The 24,426-nt window shown below is 34.5% G+C and overlaps 2 protein-coding genes across 3 annotated transcripts in view; both read right to left on the bottom strand.

The window, feature by feature from the left end:
- Positions 1-698, bottom strand: part of LOC137253266 (thiamine transporter 1-like) — a 38,516-nt gene extending 37,818 nt beyond the window's left edge. Inside the window, exon 1 of the mRNA XM_067789883.1 lies at positions 406-698. The gene's annotated coding sequence lies outside the window, so the exon portion shown is untranslated. The remainder of the gene's footprint in view (positions 1-405) is intronic.
- Positions 699-7,710: 7,012 nt separating this feature from the next.
- SelR (methionine sulfoxide reductase SelR) overlaps positions 7,711-24,426 on the bottom strand; it is a 44,801-nt gene continuing 28,085 nt past the window's right edge. Inside the window, exon 4 of one of the 2 annotated variants that reach the window (XM_067789909.1) lies at positions 7,711-10,285. In XM_067789909.1, coding sequence (XP_067646010.1) covers positions 10,038-10,285 — 248 coding nt within the window. In that variant the 3' untranslated portion in view covers positions 7,711-10,037. The remainder of the gene's footprint in view (positions 10,286-24,426) is intronic. The other variant, XM_067789935.1, reaches the window with a different exon arrangement.

The following is a 24,426-nucleotide window of genomic DNA, read 5'->3' as shown; positions in this document are numbered from 1 at the left end:
AACCTTGCAGACATTCCAGCAGGCATTTTCATCAGAAATCTCCAACATCAGTAAGTCATTTACAAGTATATCTTAGTAAAGACGTTTTAGTTTTGATTTTTCACTTAATCGTGGCATTTTTTAATTTTTATAACAATCAAAAAAATTTTGTTCGGCAATAATACAGCTGATACACAATCAAGTTTATGAAGAGTATTACAAGGTGCGTTCATATAACAGCGTGTGTAAATGGATATAATTTTACACCTTATAAGTTTATATGCTTTCATGAGTCCCCCTATTGTGTAAATGATTTTTCATACAAAATTTGACAGCTCGATTACGCACTAGATAAATTTATACTTTTACACACTTTATAAGGTTAAATGAGTCCCCCTATCATTTCAGCACATGTTTTATACTTACATCACTTAATACGTATGTATGTATGCATGAAATCACGTAGTTAATGTACGAATGGCAATGGTTGCACTTTTAACATGCTGTCGTCGGCTATCCAGCAACAATTCTCATAGCTTTGAGTAATTAAATTTTATACTAAAAGTACCTAATCAATTTAATTTATTTTTTTTTGTTTTATTATCATTGTCAAGTTTATTAAATATGTAGGTACATTAGATAACAGTACGAGCGACGTTTGTCAATTTTGCTAGCACTAAACGTTTCTCTTCTCAGCGTTTTGTTTTTACATGACGAAATTGTTTACATGCAATGATGGGTTGCTTTTATCAGCTGGTCTTCTCGCTACTTTGCTCGCCGGTTGGTCTCATAGTGTACTTGTACACTATGGTCATTGTACAGGTCTACAAGTAGGATATGTAGCAGCACGCACATACACAGCCACGCTCACCTGATAAAATGCTTGTTCTTGTTCGTTTTTTTTGTGGATGCTATTTGGCACTGTTGTACTTCTTAGGACCAAACAAAGTTTAGTAGCTGCTATCGAAAACTGCTTAAAATTTTTTTTCTTATATTACAAAGAAATATACTTATTTACTTTCAAACGAGCACTTAATTACATCTCTCTTTAATAACCATATATTTTGGACAATTTTAATTAACAAATTGTGATACTTTTTTACGGGGACGATTGCTAAAACACGACCAAAACCGTCGGGGGAGGTATTAATAGACGCGTTTTTGCCTCGCTTCCAATAATTCGAATACTTTTTCTCTTCGGATTATTGACAACAGGACAAAACGCGTCTATTCATTTTTCTTTCCGCTTTTTTGGACGGGTTATTGCAGTCGACCTCGGTTTCAAACTGTTTTTCGCGGAGAACTTTTGAACGGGTAGAAAAACTTAACTCCCGTGTTTGTATTCTTAATACTGAAATAACTACGCGTCCTCAGATACCCCAACTGAAGACTTTTTTATAATTTTCTGAAGGACCCACATGGGTGCACTTAAAATTTCCTACTAAATTCGTTAAAAGAAATTTACCATCACAGCAACCCATATCTGATATTCCGATCACTTTTTTGCTTCCCTGTGTCGCTTTCGACGAAGCAACCCCGGTAATTTTGACACTTCGTTCAGTGTCAAAACTCATGTTCCACGCAGGTTCCACTGGGTTCCACGCTAGTTTGACACTGACCGAAGTGTCAAACTGCCGTGTGTTAGAAAGGGAAAGAAATTGTTTCCCTCTCATACATATCATACTTGTAAACCTGTACAATGCACTATGGTTGGTCTTTTGCTTTACACTCGCTATAAACACGCTAAAAGCTTTAAAAGCGTAGATCATAGTACAGGTCTAAAGCTGGAGACATTGGTGCTTTATCGGTAACCGTATCGGTAACCTTATAACAGCTGATTCGACCAATCTTATGAGAATCAATTCAATCGATTATTGGTGCCGCTAAGGTCGTAAACGTATCGTAGCCAACCAATTGGGTTTTGGTTTACCGTCGTAACGTTAAACAGCTGATTACGTTAGGGATACGGATACAGCGATACGACATACGGCACCAATGACTCCGGCTTAAAGCGGGAGTCATTGGTGCCGTACGTCGTATCGCTAACCTAATCAGCTGTTTATCGTTACGACGGTAAACCAAAAACCAATTGGTTGGCTACGATACGGTTACGACCTTAGCGGCACCAATAATCGATTGCATTGATTCCCATAAGGTTGGTCGAATCAGCTGTTACAAGGTTACCGATACGGTTACCGATAAAGCACCTATGTCTGCAGCTTAAAAGTAGGATATGTAGCAGCACGCACATACACAGCCACGCTCACCTGATAAAATGCTTGTTCTTGTTCGTTTTTTGTGTGGATGCTATTTGGCACTGTTGGACTTCTTAGGTCCAAGAAAAGTGTAGTAGCTGCTAACGAAAACTGTGTAAAATTTTTATTGCAAAATTACAAAGAAATATTCTTATTTACTTTCAAATGAGCACTTAATTACATCTCTCTTTAAAATCCATATATTTTGGACTAGTTTAATTAACAAATTGTGATACTGTATTACCGGGGACGATTGCTAAAACATGACCAAACCCGTTGGGGGAGGTATTAATAGACGCGTTTTTGCCTCGCTTCCAATAATTCGAATACTTTTTCGCCTTTGAACTATAGATAACAGGACAAAACGCGTCTCTTCATTTCTCTTTCCACATTTTTGGACGGGTTATTGCAGTCGACCTCGGTTTCAAACTGTTTTTTGCGGAGAACTTTTGAACGGGTAGAAAAATTTAGCACTCGTGTTTCTATTCTTAATACTGCAATAACTACGTGCCCTCAGATACCCCAATTCAAGACTTTTGCATAATTTTCTGTAGGACACATATAAGTGAAATACATTTTCATACTAAATTCGTAAAAAAAAATTTACCATCACGGCAACCCATATCTGATATTCCGCTCCTTTTTTTGTTTCCCTGCGTCTATTCCACGACAGCAACCCCGGTAATTTTGACACTTCGTTCAGTGTCAAACGCATGTTACACGCAGGTTCCACTGAGTTCCACACTAGTTTGACACTGACCGAAGTGTCAAACGGCAGTGTGTTAGAAAGAGAAAGGAATTGTTTCCTTCTCATACATATCATACTTGTAAACCTGTACTATGGCGTAGATATCGATTTAAACAATGCTGTAAGCGGCGTAAAATTATTAGCCCTGATAAGTAAGCTTAGCATGTTTTTAAGTTTGGAATATATAGTTCTGTTACGAGTTCTTTAAACCAGAAATTACATTCAGCGGATGTGCCAAAGACACCATACCTTTCGGTGAATAATAATAGATCGGTAATCCTCACAGAAACGTTCACGTTTTTTGTTGTCAACATGTGATAGCTTTGACAATGAATCCCTTATCTGAACAACAGGTTGTATGGGATACATACTGTGACGAATATTAGCATCACTATGCTGTTAGTAATTAATCACAACACCAAATACAGTAAGCACCCAAACTTATGTACACGCACATACATGTAGTCATCAGCCGAAGTTGTTACTAACACATACACACGCATATAGCTCAATTACCAAGCAGGAAATACAACAGTTCTAGAAGGTGAAACGTCTACATCTTAGTACAAACAAAGATGGTTGAAAGAATAAAGGTGTTGCCGGTGCGAAAAATAGTGTGAAGCAAGCTTCACAAAACTCTAGTAGGTCACATTCACCACTCACCATAGCAGAATGTATTAAACTACCACTGTCTGTATTTATTATTTAACAATTATTTGTAAACTATTTATTCAGCTAATGTGTTCAGAATTTACATTTTTACACTCTAAAACTACAATCAGTGTATTTTGTGTGCTTAAATTATGTTAAAACTTGTGTTAAAGTTTGTGGTGTGGTGGAAGTGGCCTACTAGAATTTTGTGAAGCTCCGCTGCTTTCCACTGAAGTTCGCGCATGCAACATCTTATTCTTTCAACCATCTTTGGTAGAAATATGCGGACGAGGCAACAGAGAGTATAAAAGCAGCGCAAGCTGAGGAATGACGAATCAGTTTGATTTAAACACGCTTTTGGGAAGTACGTGATATTGAAGTATAATTGTACTACTTCCAAAGTAGTACCATATTGAAATACTGAGTATTGGAGTTATTTATTCGACAGTTCAGCGATACAAACGTTAGCAAAAGGTGCTTAGTAACCAGGAGTTCCATAAATTCGTTACAATACTATATACACGACCAATCTCTATGATTTTTCAGCCAACAATATGTGCCGTATACGTAAGCATTTGCCGAAACTTTAAGCTTCCAGCTGTTGAAATGGGGTAAAATTACGAAAATTTTCTTATCCGAGCAATCGCTTGTATGGGATATATGTATTGTATATATACAACCGATCTCTATGATTTTTTCATAAAACAATATATGCCGTATACGTAAGCATTTGCCGAAATTTTAAGCTTCTAGCTCTTAAAATGAAGCAAAAACAAGTAAGGAAGTCTAAGTTCGGGTGAAACCGAACACTACATACCCAGCTGTATACTTGAAATGCTGTTGTTGTTTGTTTTGTGTGCTTAATAGTGTTACAAGGCTGCGCTATAATACATATACATATGGTTCTATTCTGAACTAATTGTTCTTCAAATTATGGCTCCCGAAACATAGAAAATTGGTTAGTCATAAAAGGGGCGGTGCCACGCCCATTTTTTTTTTTTTATTTTAAGGTTTTCTTATTTATTGTTATAAATCCACTTAGGAAATGAAATACTATTGATATAAATCTCTCTTTTGCAAAGATATAGCTAATTTTATTGGTCCACTACCCTTTTAAAAATCTTTTATATAAAAGTGGGCGTGGTCCTTAACCGATTTCGTTAATTTTTATTCAAAGCATTCCTTATAGTAAAGGCAGCCTCTCTGCCGAATATTGTTACGATATGTTTAACGATTTTTGATTTATGATTAATAATATTTGTAAAATTGATTTTATCACAAGTGGGCGGTGCCACGCCCATTTTTTTATTTTTTTGTTTTTTTTTTTCAAATATCAGTCTACATGTCAAATTTCAACATTCTAGGTGTATTATTTACTAAATAATCAGGTTTTTTGTGTTTTCCAATCTATTCTTGGTCCAGATAAGCTCGTGTACCAAAGGTGAAGATATCTCAATATTTACTCAAGTTATCGTGTTAACGGACGGACGGACGGACATGGCTAAATCAAATTTTTTTTCGATACTGATGATTTTTATATGTGGAACTCTATATTTATTTCGATTCCTTTATGCCTGTACAACCAACCGTTATCCAATCAAAGTTATAATACCCTGTGTACAAGTACAGCTGGGTATAATTACGAAAACCATCACTATTACTGAGAGCAGCAGCTGCAAGAGGTTGCTTCAAGCCGCAGCTAATTTCGCGAACATAACCCTTATATGGGTACTTGGTCACAGGAACATCGAGGGCGACGAGAAGGCTGACCAACTTGCAAGGGCAGTGGCACTGATGGAGGCTGTGGCGGTTGAAATGCATCGTCCACCAGATGCAAGGAGGAAGCAGTCTCTAACTGGTACCCCTCAGGCACCTGTAGGATAACCAGCAAACTCGGTCGAATTACGATAATTAGAGAGCAGAGGGCCTACTAAAAAAGTCAAAGACAGATATCTTTATGATCACTGCCACAATTACGGCCCACTGGCCATTTGATCTGCACGCTGACAGAATGGGGATCCCTTTTAATAACATTTGCAGGAGCTGCGGCAAGGAGGGCAGCAAAGAAACAGTCGCGCACTATCTGTGTGAATGCCCAGCTCTAGCACACACTAAGCTTCTAACTATGGGCAGTTTTATACTGCCGAAACTTAAGGAAGTAGCAAAGCGCTCTGTACAAGATATCAGCAGGTGCCATGTTCGCACCAAATAGTTCGAACGGAGTACCGACTAGCCACACTAAATCAGCAGCAATTGGTTCCAGGAAAAATGTGTATCAATAAGGAGCCCTGTGTGCTACTTGGTCACGGATCATTGGTATTCGGGCAGCACCGCAACCAACCAACAAATATTGCTGCGATCGTTAAGTGTGATTTATTAAAAGAGCCGCAGGCGCGATAACCTCCGTAGAGGTTTGAGGCCGAGCTTCTCTTCCAATTTGCGTCGTGCACCTTTTTTAATTTTCCCTACAAATTGGTGGAATGGGACCTACTTGTTTTTATACCGCCTCCGAGCGGCATCTGCAATGAGTTTTCACCGAGAAGCTTTTCATGGCAGAAATGCACTCGGAGTGCTTCCCAAACGCTTACCCATCTTCCTTAGGGAGTATTGTTTTTATTTAAATATGAAACCAACTGTTTGTTTGTTTTAATGGTGTGTTCAATTTATACTTATTATTAAGAATTCATGAGCTTAACACCGGCTTATAATAATTGAATATTCAATTATTATGTTTTTCTAAGAGAAACTGAAAAGAAATAAAGAAACATTTACTGGCATACACTCAGAGAAAAAATCGTTCTAAAACGAACGAAACAAGTTCAAAATTAAGAACATTCGTTGTCAAAAGTCTGTTAAGTACGTTTTTTCTTAACTCGTGACCGAACAGTTTTTCCAAGCACACCGTTCGTATTTTATGACCAGTTTGGTATTGATGTGTGTAACTTCTGTGCTCATTTCAAGCACTACTTGGGCTTGATTTAAGATTTTTCATTCTCACACTTCGAGAACGATTTGGGGTTGATTTAACATTTTTCAGTCTCAATTGAAGAACAGTTCGTGCTTGATCTTTGGTGGGAGGGGAAAGTATTTTTTCCAATAGGTACCCATTTATTTTTTAATAATAATAATTTTTTTGTCATAAATAAAAAATATTTATAACAAAAAATTTTTATTAAAATTCAAAATTTTTATTTCTCTTATGGAGAAATTATCCTTATTTGAAGACGTAATCTGCATATATACTTAAAACATTTCATAACAAGTTTGAGAATTAACTGTGCATATGTGAATGACTGAACGAAAAATAACAGTTAAAAAAAAATAGAACATAAAAAATTGTTTTAAAAAAAAATTTAGAGTTTGGCGGTGATCGAACTCGCGCCACGCGATCGCAACCGCAACATCATAGCCGCTGGGCCACTACAATTGCTTGGTAGTTCGTGCCAAATGTTGTATTTAACATTGTAGTGCACACGAATTATACCGTTTCTTTTTTCTTGAACATTTTTTCATATTTTAAGACCAGCCGTTCTCTTTTCAAGAAAACGGTTGTCAGTTCAAGAGCAAGATTGTTGTTTTGAGAACACGTCGTTCGTTTTTCAAGAACAAAAAAGTAAGAACATGAAAAGCTTGAATTGAGTCAGGTGGTGCTGGATTTTAGAACGGCGTTTTTCTCTGAGTGTATTTCGATAGTACTATTTCGAAAATCGCCACGAATTCATCGTCAGGCAATTTCGTAATGTTATCATGAAACCAACTTGTTGTGGATGTACAATGTGCTCGTCTTGCCTTCGTACATCGCAAGAGCCGCGGTATAATCCATTATTTTCCGGATCTTTGTTGTTTTTGAGACGCACTTTTCATAGAGGACTCGTCAAAAACGATGATGATCTATAAATTTACTACGCATTTCTTCGCGTCTTCTTCAGGGTCTTGTTTCTTTTTAAAAATTAAGGAAAATAGTTTATTAGCTATTTTTATAAGGTTTATAAAAAATTATCTAACGATTATATACTTACATAATTTTAGTAAATTTTTATCCATTTTGAAGTCTACATCCAAATTGAAACGAAGAACTTGCATTTTATCAAAAATATTATAATCATTTTTTTTTATTAGATTAGATTATTAGAAATAAAACATAAGAACACTACATATTTACATACTTACATATGAATAGGGAAGTTGAAGGTTTAACCATTAACAAAACAATCATTTTAATCCTGAACTTACTACATATAATTGACTTTACTATTAAAAATAATTGTTACTGCAAATCAAACGCTTACAATCTTATATCGGGATGTACATAAAAAGTGTTGGTGTTACTTGCTTACATAAAAATCTATTAAAACTAATATAAAATTTGTTGATGTAATTAATGGTATAAACAGAAAAAAATCGACGAAAGAATTTTCATTAACCGAGCGTTGTCTTCGATAGATTATAAAGATCTCGTGTATTGGATTTGTAAAGAACATCCGCCAAAACTTACGTCAACTGGATTCTATCACTTCGATACTTTTATATAATAAGTTATCCATCAGAACACATGGGATTATACTCTACTCTAGACTCAGAATCCACGGCAGTCCTCAAGGGCGGTTTCAAACTTAATGGCAGTGGTATCTACTGTCAAGAACGTTTTGCTCTTCTTAAGTATATGGCCAGCCATTGTAGCGTCTTTGTTAGTCAAACCGTACTGAAAACTCTATGCGCCCCAGTTCACAGTTGTGTACCTGGGTACTTTGTTGCTGCTAAATTAGCGCAGAAGACCGTTGAACAGACCGAGTTATACCAATCGAATTACATCGCTTCTACTTTTGCCAATCACAGATCGACAATCGTCCTCTTCAGGCTCATTACTTGGGATATTAGCGAGACAATGTATGTTAAGAGTACACGACGAACGCATGAGAGTCCCAACGAATAACTTACATCGGAGCTGTAGGAATGTAGAGGAGATAGAAAGTGTTGAACATTTCCTCTGCAGATATCCTGTTGTAGCTACGACACGTATGGAATGCCTGAACAAGCACTTCATCGATTGCTTAGAGGAGTTGGGCTCTGCTGGAATCTAAGGTATCCAGCCTGCCTCATTAGACGGTCAAATTTGTACAACTTTCTACATACATACATATATAAAACTCATTGGGTGGTATCACAATGGGTCAGCCGGCGTGTGCTACTTGGCTTTGCTGTTGGTCAACCACTATAATCTAACCTAACCTATTATGTACTATATATATCTATCCTTTTTCCCTGCATCCAAAATTTAAGGCTGAATTTCTTTCCCTACATGTTATTTCTTTTTCCTATATTTAGCCTCTTTACCTTTCCATTGGCGTTACTGGTTGAAACGCGTCAGATCCAAGTATGTTATAATTTTACTCTTAGCATGTCGCTTTTTTTGTAACCAGTATGTAGAAAATTTGCTCATCAATTTAATTCTGTTTATGTCGCAAGTGTTACTATTTGTTTAATATTTTTTATTTTTTTAATATAATATTTAGGTAATCAATATCAGTTGATATTTTATTTTAACAAAAAAATTACACAAACCTAATTTTTTTTTTTTTTTGTAATTTTTTAATTTCAAATACAATTGTATTATTAACAAAGCATATTATTTTTTTCTCGTATATTTTATAACATTTACATATTTAGTTATTTAAGTTTTTTTTTATGAAATTTGGCCACACCCGAGACAGCACAATTTGGTTTGTTTCTATACGACTTTTGTTTATTAGTACAAATCCTTCAAAAATAAAAATTTAAAATACAACTTTTTTAGTTAATTTAAAACCTTAACTTTAGTGCAATAATTTTAAATTTCAGCGTTGCCAACTCTAATTTTTACGTGTTAAATCAGCGTTTTTTAAATTACAAACTAAAAAAAATTGCAGTTTTTTTTTTGGTATGCGAAGCAGAAAAGCAAAAGGAAAAAAAACTAATGCCAAAAAGCAACAAATATAGAGTATAGCAGAGGTCTTCAACCAGCGAAATAATTATTTGCGCTTACTACACGGCTTTCGTTTAGTAGTCGGTGAGCCAGCAGAGTAGCAACACCGAAATATGCTGTTGTTTATTTGCGCATTTCAAAAAACATATTTTGCAAACAAACAGAATGTTTGAATTTTTCAATGTTAGACGAAAGCAATAAAAAAAATATTTGTATAGCATATTCACGAACTATTTTTTGAGTGGTAACACACATGCGTGCATAGACCAAACCATGTTGCTCGTTAATCAACGACTAAATCACTACCACTACGCTGATTAACCTCTTACAAACACAGACACAGTTTTAATTTTGGCGACAACACTGCTTAGTTGTTGATATTTGTACCGTTATTTGCCGTTTAGTAGTATATTTTTGACTTACGTATATTTTTCATGCGGTGTTATTGTTGCGCAATGGGCGTGCCGGTTGGAGGTGTGGTCGCACTTACAGCACCAACACCACTATTTACTGCATTATTCAATTCATCAGCCGATACAAAAACAATCGATGCCGAATTAATACAATAACGTTTACGTGTCGGCTTTGGTCCATCCTCGAATACGTGACCCATGTGAGCGTTGCAGCGCGCGCAGCGTACTTCTGTGCGTATGCGTTCTGGATGTTTAATTAGTAGTAAAATATTACCCCCTTTTTAATTGAATTTGTTTTTTTTTTTGCAAATTAAGTGGTATTATAAATGCATATTGTATATACAAATATATATTGATAAATATTTTTTTTAACAGTAAAAGTTATTTATTATTGGGAAAGTGGCAGGGAAAAAGATACACGAGATATTATTTTTTTGTCGAATTTTATACAGGAAATGTTTTGGGAACAATTTAATTATGAAAAAAATTGTAGGTTAATTAGCATTAGTTCAAGAAGTTCGGTTGTATTTTTTTTAGGGATTTTAAAGTAATTGTTTGAGAAAAATTAACAGATATTGAAGTAATAAAGAAAGTAATTTAAACATAAGTGCAATTTTAATAAAGATACAAAAAACAACGAAAGGAAACACAAATTTGAATAACAAAATCAAATAAATATTCAAATTAATTAAAAATAAAAACAAAAAAGTGTAAAAAAAAACAAAAAATAAAAAAACATTAAGCAATATATATAGTAATTAAATATATATTAAATAAAAACAATAAAAAAAAATAAAATAAAAGAAAGTACAAGGGCATAAAAAAATATATATGCCAGTGATAAATATGAATTAAAATCAGCAGAATGTGAAACAAACAAGTGAATCGTGAGCAAAAAGAGAGTGAGACAAGATTACAACGTGAGAGAAAATGAGCGAAATAATATGTGAAAGTAGCGAAATTAAGTGAAATGAAATAAACAACGAAGCAGCGTATGAAATAATAGACGAGGCAGTGAAATATCAGATGAAAAATTAGAAATAATAGCAAAATGAAACAAACCATAGAAATAAATTGAGCGGGATAATTATCAGCGATATGGAAATGAGTATTTGAATGATAAATATTTTTTTTTTTATTATTGCGGAAAAAATGCATGTAATGGAATTTTTTATTATTATTGTTAAGATAATCAATTTATAAAAAAGTCAAAATGTCAATTTAATGTTACAAATATTATTTTAATCATGAAAATTTTGAAAATAAGCAACGCTTAATGAAAATTATGATCATTTAATGCACGATTTTTTTAGATTTTTCAATGCAGCAAAATAAGTTATGTACTCGAATGCATAGTAAGTAACAATTGCATTTATGTTATGTGTGTATTGTGTGCGCAAAGGTTTTTTTTTTTAATTTTTTTGTTTTGTTCATTATGTGTGATTAATAAATAATTATGTATTGTTGTATAGTGTAAAATTCAAACCCCCCCATACACAGGCACGCGTATTATGTATGTAAAATTAAAAAAAAAAGCGAAAAGAGGGAGAAATAGAAAAAATATATATAAAAAAATGCATTATTTCAAATGTCATACTTAAATTTTTTTCAACTTTTTATATATTTAATATGTAAATATATAGCGTAGTTTGTTAGAATGTAACCCACACGGAAGTGAGGTACTTAAAACATTTGTTTTATTTATTTTCTTGTTTTCCAACGTGCATATTTAGTACATTAAAATTAAGCAGCTACTTAAATTACAGGCAGCTTTTAACAAAACTTCCTATGTGCTATCTTTAAAAAATGTAAGTACCCGCTTGAATACGACTACGAAAACACACCTCAATATTTTCTGCTATGCTCTAAATGTTTTGAATATTTTTTAAAGTTCACACATTTTCGAAAAAATTTTAATTTTTTTAAGATATTTTTAATTAAAACCATGAAAATATTTTGGCTTAGTGGCTTATTCGGTTTTAATGTAATGAAGTGCATGTTTTCATTGCTTTAAAAATCGTATCATTATTTCTTTTAAAGACCGCACAGATTTTCTTCAAAATAAAAATGAATGTAAGTCAAATCCCCGCAAATTCAACTTTGATAAAAAGCAATAGCAGTCTCTTCATCTATAAACTTATGTGTTAAAATTTCCGGATTCTTTTCTGGACAGAAAATAAAATTCTCACGAAAAATAGAGAATTTTTTTCAGAGCTGTGCTGTAATGAATAGACTTAGTAATGATATTTTGCCAATTACAAATATTTGGTAATTAAAAAATTTAAAAATCAGAGAAAAGCCAATCGCAGTACCCAGAGACGTCAAACTTATGACTTAAACAGAAACAATACATCACTTACTTGGCGGAGAAGGAAGAAACTGTCAGCAGAGTTGGTTGTGTTTATTTTAATGGTAAACGCCACATAAGCAACGTATCAGTTGTTGCATCCGTCATACTTTGACAATTTTCACATATATGCTGCAGTATATTTTTTGCCATTTATAGCAGGCGACTCACGGTGGGGTATTTGATCAATTTAGCTAGCCAAAAGTCGATTTTTCAAAACATTCCAATTTTTTTTTAAAATACTCTCCCTGGCGTTCCTAGATGTCCACTGAATAGTATACATACCCCAAAACCCATCTGGAACGTCAATAGAGCTAACCTCGCACATCTAAAGTTGTATAAAAATTGTGTGCAGTTCGATGTATTTTTGCTTTAAAAAGCAATATACAGTTCTAACCTAAATGTGTTTTTAATTCATATGTTAGATTTTTTATATCGCATGTTTTAAATGAGTTATTCTACTTGTAATGCTACTACTTTTCAATATTAAATTTTTTAAAACCCTTGCAAAGAAAAAGATATATCTTTTTTTCATGGCATATCATGTCAGTAATTTTTTGGCAATACATTAGCTTATGTTTGTTTCAAAGTTTAATAACAAAAACGGCTGCGCATATCCGCAATTTTTTGAGTGGTAATCAATTTTGTAAGAGACTGATACCCCTATTAGCAAAAGGTGGCAACCTTGTGAAAACATCCTCAGTGACAACACCTAGGTGGAAAGTCTAAAAATGCCATACTATATCGATCTACCAAATTTGATTCAAATCGGTCGAGCCGTTTCCGAAATAATAGTGGATATACAAAGAAATATAAAAAAGGTGAGGTGGGAACCCTAAGTGGCAACCCTACTAAAAAGTGTCAATAGAAATGCGGAGTAGAATACCTTTCGTTTGATACCCACATTGACATACACATTTCATATAATGCCAGAAAATTACTCCGGGTCCCTCCGAAACCGGGGGCTCGATCCAAGTAATTCTGCGCGGAACACCGTGAATTTACTGCCACAAATTTCCTTTCATAACAATGAAGTGAGACAACTACTTTTTTAACAGAAATAACTGCTGTTTTAGTTTTAGCCAGCTAGATCGAGAAATACCCCACCGTGCGACTATGAAAGCAATGCTATTAGTCGACAAGCTTTTATAAATTGTATTGCTTAGTAAAAGTATTTACGTCAGTCATTATATGTCGTACTTTACTCCGCCGCGTACTTGCTTTTTTTTGAACTTCTTATAAGGAAATTGTTCAAACACGTGGAACAAACTTTCAAAATGTTTCTTCATATATACATTTAAACGGCTCAGAAATTGAATTTATATAAGAAAAATATTGAAATTAAAAATAAATTGTACAAATGGTTTAACCATGACACTTCCAATGCGTTTTACATATATGTCAACTGCGCTATATATAGAATGTGGTATAGTATGTTTGTCTGTTTTTTTATATTTTAATTATTATTAATATTTACTTATTTCTAAAAGCTGCATTTAGCACAAACAAAACATGCAATTTTGAAGAAAGACTAAAAGACAATTGCAAATTAGAAAATTTTAAAGAAATGTTGCTGATAGTGAAGTGCCGCTCGAAGTATTAACTAAGTCAAACAATTGAAGTGTAACCAATTTACAAACGGTATATCTGGCAACGCCATATTGCGAGCTAAGACAAACTTATACCAATGACAGCTGTATATGGGGTATTCCATCCCATTTCGACCAATTTTGAACCCGACCCCTTTAGAATTGGCTCAAAGTTTTTCTTCTTTTTCTAGCTTACGAAAGACGTTTTTCAGAAGTTTTTCAAATTTTTTCATCCAACTCAAAAAAAGTTATTAATTTTTAAAAAAACACCGTTTTTGTTTTCAAAATGCTATAACTTTTTCAAAAATTTACCGTTTGGGATCTTTTTTTTTAAAAAAATTTGTTTTTAAATGTACTTTTCGGAAAAAATTCAAAAAAATTTGTTAAGTTTTTTTTTTTAATTTTTCAGTTTTTCAATATTTTTCGAATTTCGCCCTTTTTTTCTCATAAAAAACTTCAATCAATTCTGCAATCATCCCCACTAATCCCGGAGTGGGCCGAGAATTTTTTTTTTTATTTAATTGAAAAAAAACTTTAAACTTCTTTTTGTATTTTTTGCGAAAAGTACATTTAAAAACATATTTAAAAAAAAAAATGATCCGAAACGGTCAATTTTTGAAAAAGTTATAGAATTTTGAAAAAAAACGGTGTTTTTATAACTTTTTCAAAAATTTACCGTTTGGGATCATTTTTTTTAAATATGTTTTTAAATGTACTTTTCATGGTTATAGACGAAATAAAAAGATACAGCACACGATATATCGAGAGACTACACAACCATCTAAACCCACAAGCCATTAACTTGCTAGACAACAGCGAAGAAACACGACGGCTGCAAAGACTGCACCCCTTAGATTTGCCTCTTAGATCCTAAGCAAAAATGGGGCCTTTCTCTCGTATAGCCTTTGAAATTTCTTCGCCCCGTAAATACAGCTGTCGGTCGCAACGAAGGTGTGTTTGCGGGGCGAGCTAGTTTTGGGGGTTGTATGGGAGGATGGCCTTAATGTAATGTATGTATATAAGTTAATGTATATATATAAGTAAATAAATATGTATGTTAACACATACTCCTAGTTAATTTACATAACTCGAGATTTACAGTTGTATATACATAGAAGTCACATAATAATCCTTTTTATAGGACAAATTGCACTTAATGCATCAATGTAAATGTAATGTTATAAAATTTGCTTATTGTCTAACGACAGATTGTAAATAAAGACGACAAAAAAAAAAAAAAAAAAAATGTACTTTTCGGAAGAAATACAAAAAAAATTTTAAAGTTTTTTTTTCAATTAAATAAAAAAAAAAAAAAATTCTCGGCCCACTCCGGGATTAGAGGGGATGATTGCAGAATTGATTGGTTTTTTACGAGAAAAAAAAAAACAAAAAAGGGCGTAATTCGAAAAATCTCGAAAAACTGAAAAATTACCAAAAAAAAAAAACTTTAAAAATTTTTTTGAATTTTTTCCGAAAAGTACATTTAAAAACAAATTTAAAAAAAGAAAAAAAAATCCCAAACGGTCAATTTTTAAAAAAGTTATAGCATTTTGAAAATTTTTTAAATTCATAACTTTTTTTGAGTTGGATGAAAACTTCTGAAAAACGTCTTTCGTAAGCTAGAAAAAGAAGAAAAACTTTCAGCCAATTCTAAAGGGGTCGGGTTCAAAATTGGTCGAAATGGGATGGAATACCCCATACGCTGTTTTCAGCTACCTAATTTCCATTAATTCTGCACCGTGCAAAGTTAAAATAAAGTTAAAAATAATTTCGTTCGTGTAAATCGTAATTAATTTTTTCCGAAGCCCATAGTCCCGCCACATCACGTGAAAACGAGTGGGTTTTTAAACTATAGCATACAAACTAATTTAACACCAAAAAAACATCTGACCGCTTGAGCAGGTTACACCCTAGAAATAATAAAAAGGCACACAAAGCAAGGTCTCACCGGCAGCCCACTAAAAGTGATGGACGCGGGTAAAAAACTCCTGCCAGGAGGGACGAATGGTGGACGCTCTAGTTACCCAAGTATCTGCTAGTTATACTAAGGATCCCTAACGTACTAAATATCGAATATCGTCGTTTGCATTTGCATGTTAAATTTTTATCGGGATCTGGATCACTGTCCATTGGAACGCGAGGAGAACCAATGTATACAAGGTAAAGAGTAAATGCTGATGTAGCTGAAAAGCATTCGAGAATCTTATACGCGGAGAACCTAAACGTTCGTGAAAGTTAACAAGTATGGGACAGTCTCTCTACAGACCTATAAAAGATGGCGTACGTAAATGGATTGTACATCAGTCTGATTTAACTCGTTACAAATAAATTACTCCAATTGAAGTACCTAATTCAATATACAATTTTGTTCAAAGTACTTGCTGTATTCATTTGACCATGGTATAAAAAAGAAGGTAGTTCCACTCACAATTTTTTGACGTATTTGGGGATTTTTGAAGATAATGTTTGTTGTTTTGTTCGAAGCGTTGTCATACCGTTACTGTTTAAGGCAAAATTGTGAATGTGGATGTGTGTGGGAGGGAAATTTCCTTCAGGATGAAAACGCAATAGTCATCTGAGACAATAATAATATGCTTTAGCATACATAAAATATGCAATTTTATTGAAAAATAGTGGATAATGACTCATACATTGGTTAATGACTCATATCTTTATGGCAACTTGAGCCCTGGAAAAAAAAAAAAAATACACGAAAAATCCTATTGTTCTAACATGGCCCTATTATCATGCCTCTACAGCGGATATTTCTCAAGGCATGGTGTTTAATTTGGTACGTTTGTGAAACGCCACATCCACGTCAATGCTAAAAGGCACAGAATGTTATAGGCGTGGCTTGCCCTAAGGTGACCCCTGGTACAACGGGCAAACGAACTCTCATAACCAGTGGCTAACCTGCAGAGCTACAGGGCAATGTTCTTTAACAATTCCCTCCTCAAGCACAACGCTTGAATTATACAATAAATGCAAAATGTGTATCTGTAGCAAATTTATCACCATTCAATTTCATAAAAATTGCGCTCAAATATGCTAAAGTCTTCAGAAATTGCTGTGTCGGTTTATAAGGGCCTCCTTTGGGCAATCAATTGACAAACGTGTATGTTTTGTCAACATATTCTGAGCAAACGTACGTAGACTTAGGAACCTATATTCCCTTGCTTTGTATACTTCGATCCATGTTTCTTCCACCAAAGCAATTTCTGGAGCTCGAAAAACGTATTAAAAACTTTCTTTTCTAGCTTATATTTGGTACTAAAATATTTCCAACGCATGCGGCTCATTTTTTTTTTTTTTAATAACTATGAAAATAATTTAGTCGTATCCGTTAATATTAAATCCATCAAAATTAGAAAAATTCATAACATATTTCAATCTGGTAGCCTGTTTTTGGTGAAATTGTCATTGTCCCCGCAAAAGTGGCTAACGTCACACTAAATGGAACTACCTCCATTTTGTATACCATGCATTTGACAACTCAGTGAAACAAACCGATAAAAATAAATCGGCAATCATTAAATATGCCACAGTTTAGTCATTTTGTCATTCGTACGTTAACTTTTCTCGAAACAAAAAATGTATTTTTTTTTATTCTTCAGCCAGTTTATCTTCATTGTTAACGCTTCTTTATATCTTCAAGGTTTTTCATTTATACAAAATTATTTAAATAGAGTGTCCAAAGCATTGTGGGTAAGGCAAGTGCGATAACTTCTGCATAGACGTCAAAATCACAAATAGAACCGATCACCCGGTTTTTTACTGACTATCGTGGTGCCATTTTGTATCTCTTTTTATCACCCGCTGAAGATAGCCGACCCTATGCGTCGCCGTATTGCACATCCTGTCAAAACGCTGCCAAAACGTTAAAAAGTAGCCATCTTGAAGATCCTGTCAGGCAATTGACGGATAAGATATCACATTTGTTTTGTAGAGAATGGTCCGAAGTTTCTTACTACTTACTTGTTTCAAGCTATAATCACTTATTCATAGTTTTAATTTTTTTTACACAATTTAATCGATAAAAAATATTGTGACTAGATGAACGTTAAGTTATGTACCAAGCAAATCATTACACCATCAAGCAATTATGAAAACCTTTTATGTTTGCTGTATCTACGTTGTTTAATGTATATTAATTGATGTTTTAATGAATTTATGTAATGTTATGTAGTATATGAATGTAAATTATAAAATCATATTTACGTAGAACACAGTTATGCCAAAATATCTATTTAAAAAAAAATTCAAATCAGTAATAAAAAAAAAAATTGATTTCATATCTATAAAGGTTAGAAATCTTTGGAAACCAACAAAAATTACCCATACATAGGGGACAGATTATTTAAAAATGTTAATACTAAAGAAAGACTAACAATAATTTACTTTTTTCTACTTGAAAACCCGTCCACACGGCCCCTAGTTTGTTCTCCAAGTAAATCACTATTCGAGTAGTGCACTATCCACACATCGCTTCTTTACTCATTCGCTAATCATTGGGCAACAGCGAATCAATAATAACTTCTTTTAGAGCTGTAATATATTAGTGACCTTACTGCAACTTCTAAATATATTTATTGTAGACAATAATGTCATTATAACATAACTTTCTTAAAGATTTAATTTTTTTGCTTCATATTTTTTTGTTTATTTGTTTGTGTTGGACCTGCTATCAGATTTCAATAAACTGTCGATATAATTAAGAAATAATCGATTTGAGCTTAGTTCGCTACCACCACAAATCACACACACAAGATTGCGCATTGCGCATGTAAACAAAAGATCAGCTGTTTTTATTGGCAATTTTACGTCATTTTCCTTTAGCTCCTGTTTTTTTCTCTCAATCTTCTGCGCATTCACGAATTCAAAATTGCTTCGTTCTGCGCATCTACGTCACACTTGACTGATTAAGCGAATGAAAGAAAGAGAAAAAAACAAGATCTAAAGGAAAATGACGTGAAATTGCCCATAAAAACAGCTGCTCTTTTGTTTACATGCGAAATGCGCAATCTTGTGTGTGTGATTTGTGGTTCGCTACTGGGTGCAGAATGAACTAACATTGAATGACGTCCCTTTTATTCGTCAATCACTAACTTGGTTTTAAGGTCACTGATTTTCGACGTATCTACATTTTCTGTATGCAAACCGTAAATTGTTGAGTTAGTTTTCTTCGATTTCACACCACATTTCTTATTTGAGGAGTTCCAAACAAAAACGCAATAAGTGACTTATAACAGGTTCCTAGATAAATGAGAAAAAGTGTCCAGTCTTAAATGGAGGCATATTTTTAAATTAAACTTATGATTTTTTATTCGTATACTCTTTAAACACTGCTAAGGTACTCCCTAAATAAGGATCCCAGTACTCCACAATTTATTCTCATTCATATAAACATAACAAAACTTTCAGCTCAAAAAATGAAAAATTTAATTAAATTATTGCGTTTTGCCATGAAACGTATTTCCATGTTCCATAATGTCTAAATTTTCCCGTTTTTACTTCTTATAAAGATCATTGCATAGGTTTTAGAAAGTGAAGTTAAGTCCTATCCACTTCTCAAAAAAATTATGGTTGCTCATCCTAATTTAAAAATTCATGGTTAACGAAGAACGAGACGGAAGTGTTGTTTCGCTCTCAAAATGGTTTATGGAATATGACGTATTTTGGCGTTTCGTTCGAGGCTTAATTTGCTTAATTTGGAGTGATAACGTTAATTTAAATCAGCGGCTCCGCGTGGACATCATGTAGGACCTAGTTTACTTTCCATATGGTAGAAACACTATTATGAATTGTCACTGAGTTCCCTTTAGCAATACAATCCCTTATAGTAAAACTTTCAAATAACTTTGCGTTCTTAGATCGATCCCTTTTATCTTCATATGCAGTTTGATATTTCTTCGTCTGAGTGTTGCTAGATTGACTGACAGGAATGGGTTAAAATGCATTTTTATTATTTCAAATTTTATATGACGATCCATGGCGGAACCATACAAAGTGGCAACGGGGCGACATACGCTTGCCTAAAGTCAAAATCGTGCTGCGTCAGAAGTTGAGATGCTAAATCAGATTAAAAAAGTATCATTCAGCTGATTTCCGGCTGTCACCTGTATGACATTGTGAATGATAACTAAAGCGGAAGTCATTGGTGCCGTTTGTCGTATCGCTGTAGTCGTATCCCTAACGTAATCAGCTGTTTATCGTTACGATGGTAAACCAAAAACCAATTGGTTGGCTACGATACGGTTACGACCTTAGCGGCACCAATAATCGATTGCATTGATTCTCATAAGGTTGGTCGAATCAGCTGTTATAAGGTTACCGATAAAGCACCAATGTCTGCAGATTAAGTGTGATATCTTCTGCATAGACGTCAAAATTCCAAAGTGATTGGATCACCTGATTTGTATTTGACTATCACTGCCTCATTCTGTATCTCTTTCTATCACCCACTGAAGATAGGCGCCGCCATATTGAACACCCTGTCAAAACGCTAAAAAGTAGCCATATTGAACATCCTGTCAGGCATTTGACATATAAGATATCACACTTATGCCGTCTTTCAGTGAGTTTTACAGCTCCGGCTCACGCTCAATTCTCACGGCAAGATGTGAAATTTTCACAGACGTGGAATGTGATAGGCAGATGTCGCCGCTGTTTTTCATTTAACTCATACGGCGAAGGGCTAAGCAGCGACAGCAGTTGCCAACCTAAAAAGAAGTAATTAACAAATTATCTGGCTCACAAATTGAACCAGACTTCTATCTGGATTTATCTGGCTCAAATCGTTGTTGTTGCATTTACATGCAAAATTATTTATCTGGCTCAGGATTTTGCCACCGGATGATTGCTTTAGTTATCATTCACAATGTTGTATGATTCCACTATGTGGCGATCGTTGTCGATTTGAAAGTGCTTGCACACTAAGCGACGTGACATGTAGCGACAGCGGCGCTACTCTCTTTTGCCTACATATTTGAACAACTTTTGGTCGCTCATTTGCGTGTCGGTGCTGCTCTCGCTATGTGAGAATTGCTCCATAAGAATACATGCAATGCATATCATTGTGATATCTTCTGCATAGACGTCAAAATTCCAAAGTGATTGGATCACCTGATTTGTAATTGACAATCGCTGTCTCATTCTGCATCTCTTTCTATCACCCGCTGAAGATAGCCGGCCCTATGCGCCGCCATATTGAACACCATGTCAAAACGCTAAAAAGTAGCCATATTGAACATCCTGTCAGGCAGTTGACAGATATCACACTTATAGCTGAATTCAGTAAGCCGTCTCTAGTCACTATGAGAGACTTTTTGGGGGTGAAAATCACTTTTGAGACAATTTGCCATTCTGTAAGCTGTCTCGCGTCTCCAGCCTCACAAAAGCAATCACTAATTTGTGAGCTGGGCCGGGGCAGATCACAAACGTGAAAATTTCAGAAAAAGTATGAAAATTATTTGCGAAAAACGCCTTAAATATATTTTTTTTATTCCTCAAATTAAAATAAGCATAGAAAAAATTAAAAAATTGAAAATTCTTAAAAAAAACATCGAACTCTATGTGGCGCCGCTGAGATTCGAACCTACACACTTTGGGATTTTCTATAAAAATTGTGAACGGAGTCTTATCAAGATCAGCCACAATACAACCTAACGTTATGTTGACAAAATGCAATGCTATATTATTCGTTCAATGTATGAGTAAATTGTCATTTTGGTGAATTTCGTTGATATGGTGAATTGTTTTTGTGACTTTCGTTTACTGAATACCGAAATCATCTCAAGTCACAAAAATTGTCTCTAAAGGAAAATCTCAAATTTAGAGACTTGAGATGAGACTGAATTACAGAATTCAGCCGTAAGTTTGATTCACAATTGCCGTCTTTCAGTGAGTTTTACAGCTCCGGCTCACGCTCACTTCTCACGGGAATGCTCTGGATCATTGAGAGACTTGAAAAGCAGATGTCGTGAAATTTTCGCACACGTGAAATGTGATAGGCAGATGTCGCCGCTGTTTTTCATTTAAAGCTGGAGTCATTGGTGCCGTATGTCGTATCGCTGTATCCGTATCCCTAACGTAATCAGCTGTTTATCGTTACGACGGTAAACCAAAACCCAATTGGTTGGCTACGATACGGTTACGACCTTAGCGGCACCAATAATCGATTGCATTGATTCTCATAAGGTTGGTCGAATCAGCTGTTATAAGGTTACCGATACGGTTACCGATAAAGCACCAATGTCTCCAGCTTAACTCATACGGCGAAAGGCTAAGCAGCGACATCTATTTTTGAAAAAGTAGGTTTATTAAAGGCCGCGTTGCCAACCTAAAAAGAAGTAATTAACAAATTATCTGGCTCACAAATTGAACCAGAGTTCTATCTGGATTTATCTGGCTCAAATCGTTGTTGTTGCATTTACATGCAAAATTATTTATCTGGCTCAGGATTTGGCCACCGGATGACGGCAAATGATGCATATCTTGCCGCGTAGTGTAGTGTCGCTTCGTATGTCCTTTACCTTTAGTCTTATACTTGGTTTTCACTAGGTCAAATTTGACCACAAGCTTGGCTCTATCAATGAAAGCGACATGTGTTATAACGTCAAATGCGTTTAAATAAACCAATAAGTGAAAAGAGCAATTGCCCAACGGTTTGGCAAAGTTGACATTAAAATTTCATTTGCTAAAATGTTGGCAATTTTTTTTTATATGTACAATTAAATTTGCGTAATAGTTGTCAGAGCTGCACAGAAGTTCCTTTTAATTATTAAAGCGAATAAGCTTTTGTCTCTAAGCGTCTCATTCTTTCAGTGTACTGAATTTTTGTGCCTAATTGATCTTGATTAAGCGCGGTATCGACATTGCAAAAAATGAAAATTTTCGTTTGTCTAGTAGTATTCACCTTTCAAGAAAACTCAAACACTTTCTGCTACTTTTTTCTTAAGATTTTTTTGTACAGGGCTCCGGTTTCGTCTAGATATATATCCTCGTGTTCCAATGAACAGTGATGTAGATAACGATAAAAATTTAACATGCAAATGCAACAACAAATTGATACATACGAATCACATTGTTCATTGGAACGTGAGGTATATCTGAGCAACGGCCCTGCAAGAACACAGTCGGTTAAAAACCAGGGATAACAGTGACTGTATAAATGAGTCCTGGATAGAGTTTGAAATTCTATTTGAGCACAAGTATTCTTTTTCTCTGTTTAGTGTATTCTCTTTAACTTATGTAAGTGTATTTTCAATTCGAATATGTTATTATTATATGTTTATTAAATTTTCTTATAATGCATTGCGGAATCTGACTTTCGTGTCTTGCAGGAAAGTGACGCCGTTTCATTGAGAGCAGAGAGATAAAGGAAATGTCAAAACTGCTTGGCTGCAACTATTTTTCACACAAGAATTATCTGGATGGAGAGAAAATCTCTGGTGGTTGGACTTATAACCGGCCACATAGCAATCGGGAGGCACGCACAACGGCTGGGTGCTCCCTATAATGATTACTGCAGGAGCTGCAAAGACGAAGAAGAGATAGAAACATTCAAACATTTTCTGTGCGATTGTCCCGCGCTTTCGCACAAGAGGAAGAAATCTCTGGGATTTCCCTTCTTTCACGATTTTTGTGATCTGGCTAAGTTGGAACATAAGAAACTCCTGACGTTTGCTGTATGGAGCTGTTGGTTTGAGTAGGGGAGAGATCCACGTGGTATCACAATGGGACCTTTTTAGGCCTAAGTACACTGGTGCTCGCACCGGTGGCCAATCTAACCTAATTTCATCTAAAAAGGCACCAAATTAAAGTTTATGGGCTACAGGCTACAAACATGCCGGTGATAAGAAATATTGGATTCAATGGTTAACAAAAATGATAAAATAGTACAGAATTAAATTTTACTACGTTTTCTTACAGCCTAATTAGAAAAAACGCAGTACACTGTAAAAATAAAATTTGACGTTTAGGGACAAACTGACGATCAAATGATTTACAGCTCTTTCACTTCGTACATAACAGCCATATCGCGTTTTTAACAAAGCTCCAAATATTCCTCGCGTTCCAATGAAGCGTTGTTTTTTTTCGTAGGTACACAATACGATATGTGATCCGTATGGATCAATTTGTTGTTGTATTTGCATGTTAAATATATATCCGTATCTGAATCACGCTTCATTGGAATGCAATAATTGCTAAAAAAAATTGTGCTGGTGCGGAAAATCTGAGTTGATAATACGTCAATCGTTTATAAATTTTAATTAAATGAAAATAAAGTACACCTAAAAGAACTACCGAGAACTGGCCAACGACTTAACAAGACGTGAATTCACCTTATGATTTTTCATTGCTAAATTTTCAATTGAGAAATTGTTAACTAAAATTGTGTCTGATTTGTTCAAATAACTGAATCAAATTTAGTTCATATATGTAACTAAACTAAGCAGGCACACATTTTCAAATTTTCTTTTC

The sequence above is a fragment of the Eurosta solidaginis genome, chromosome 1 (assembly GCF_040869045.1).
Source record: "Eurosta solidaginis isolate ZX-2024a chromosome 1, ASM4086904v1, whole genome shotgun sequence".
Lineage (NCBI taxonomy): Eukaryota > Metazoa > Arthropoda > Insecta > Diptera > Tephritidae > Eurosta > Eurosta solidaginis.
Note: the sequence above shows the minus strand (reverse complement) of the source record. Positions and strands in the feature narration are given on the sequence as shown.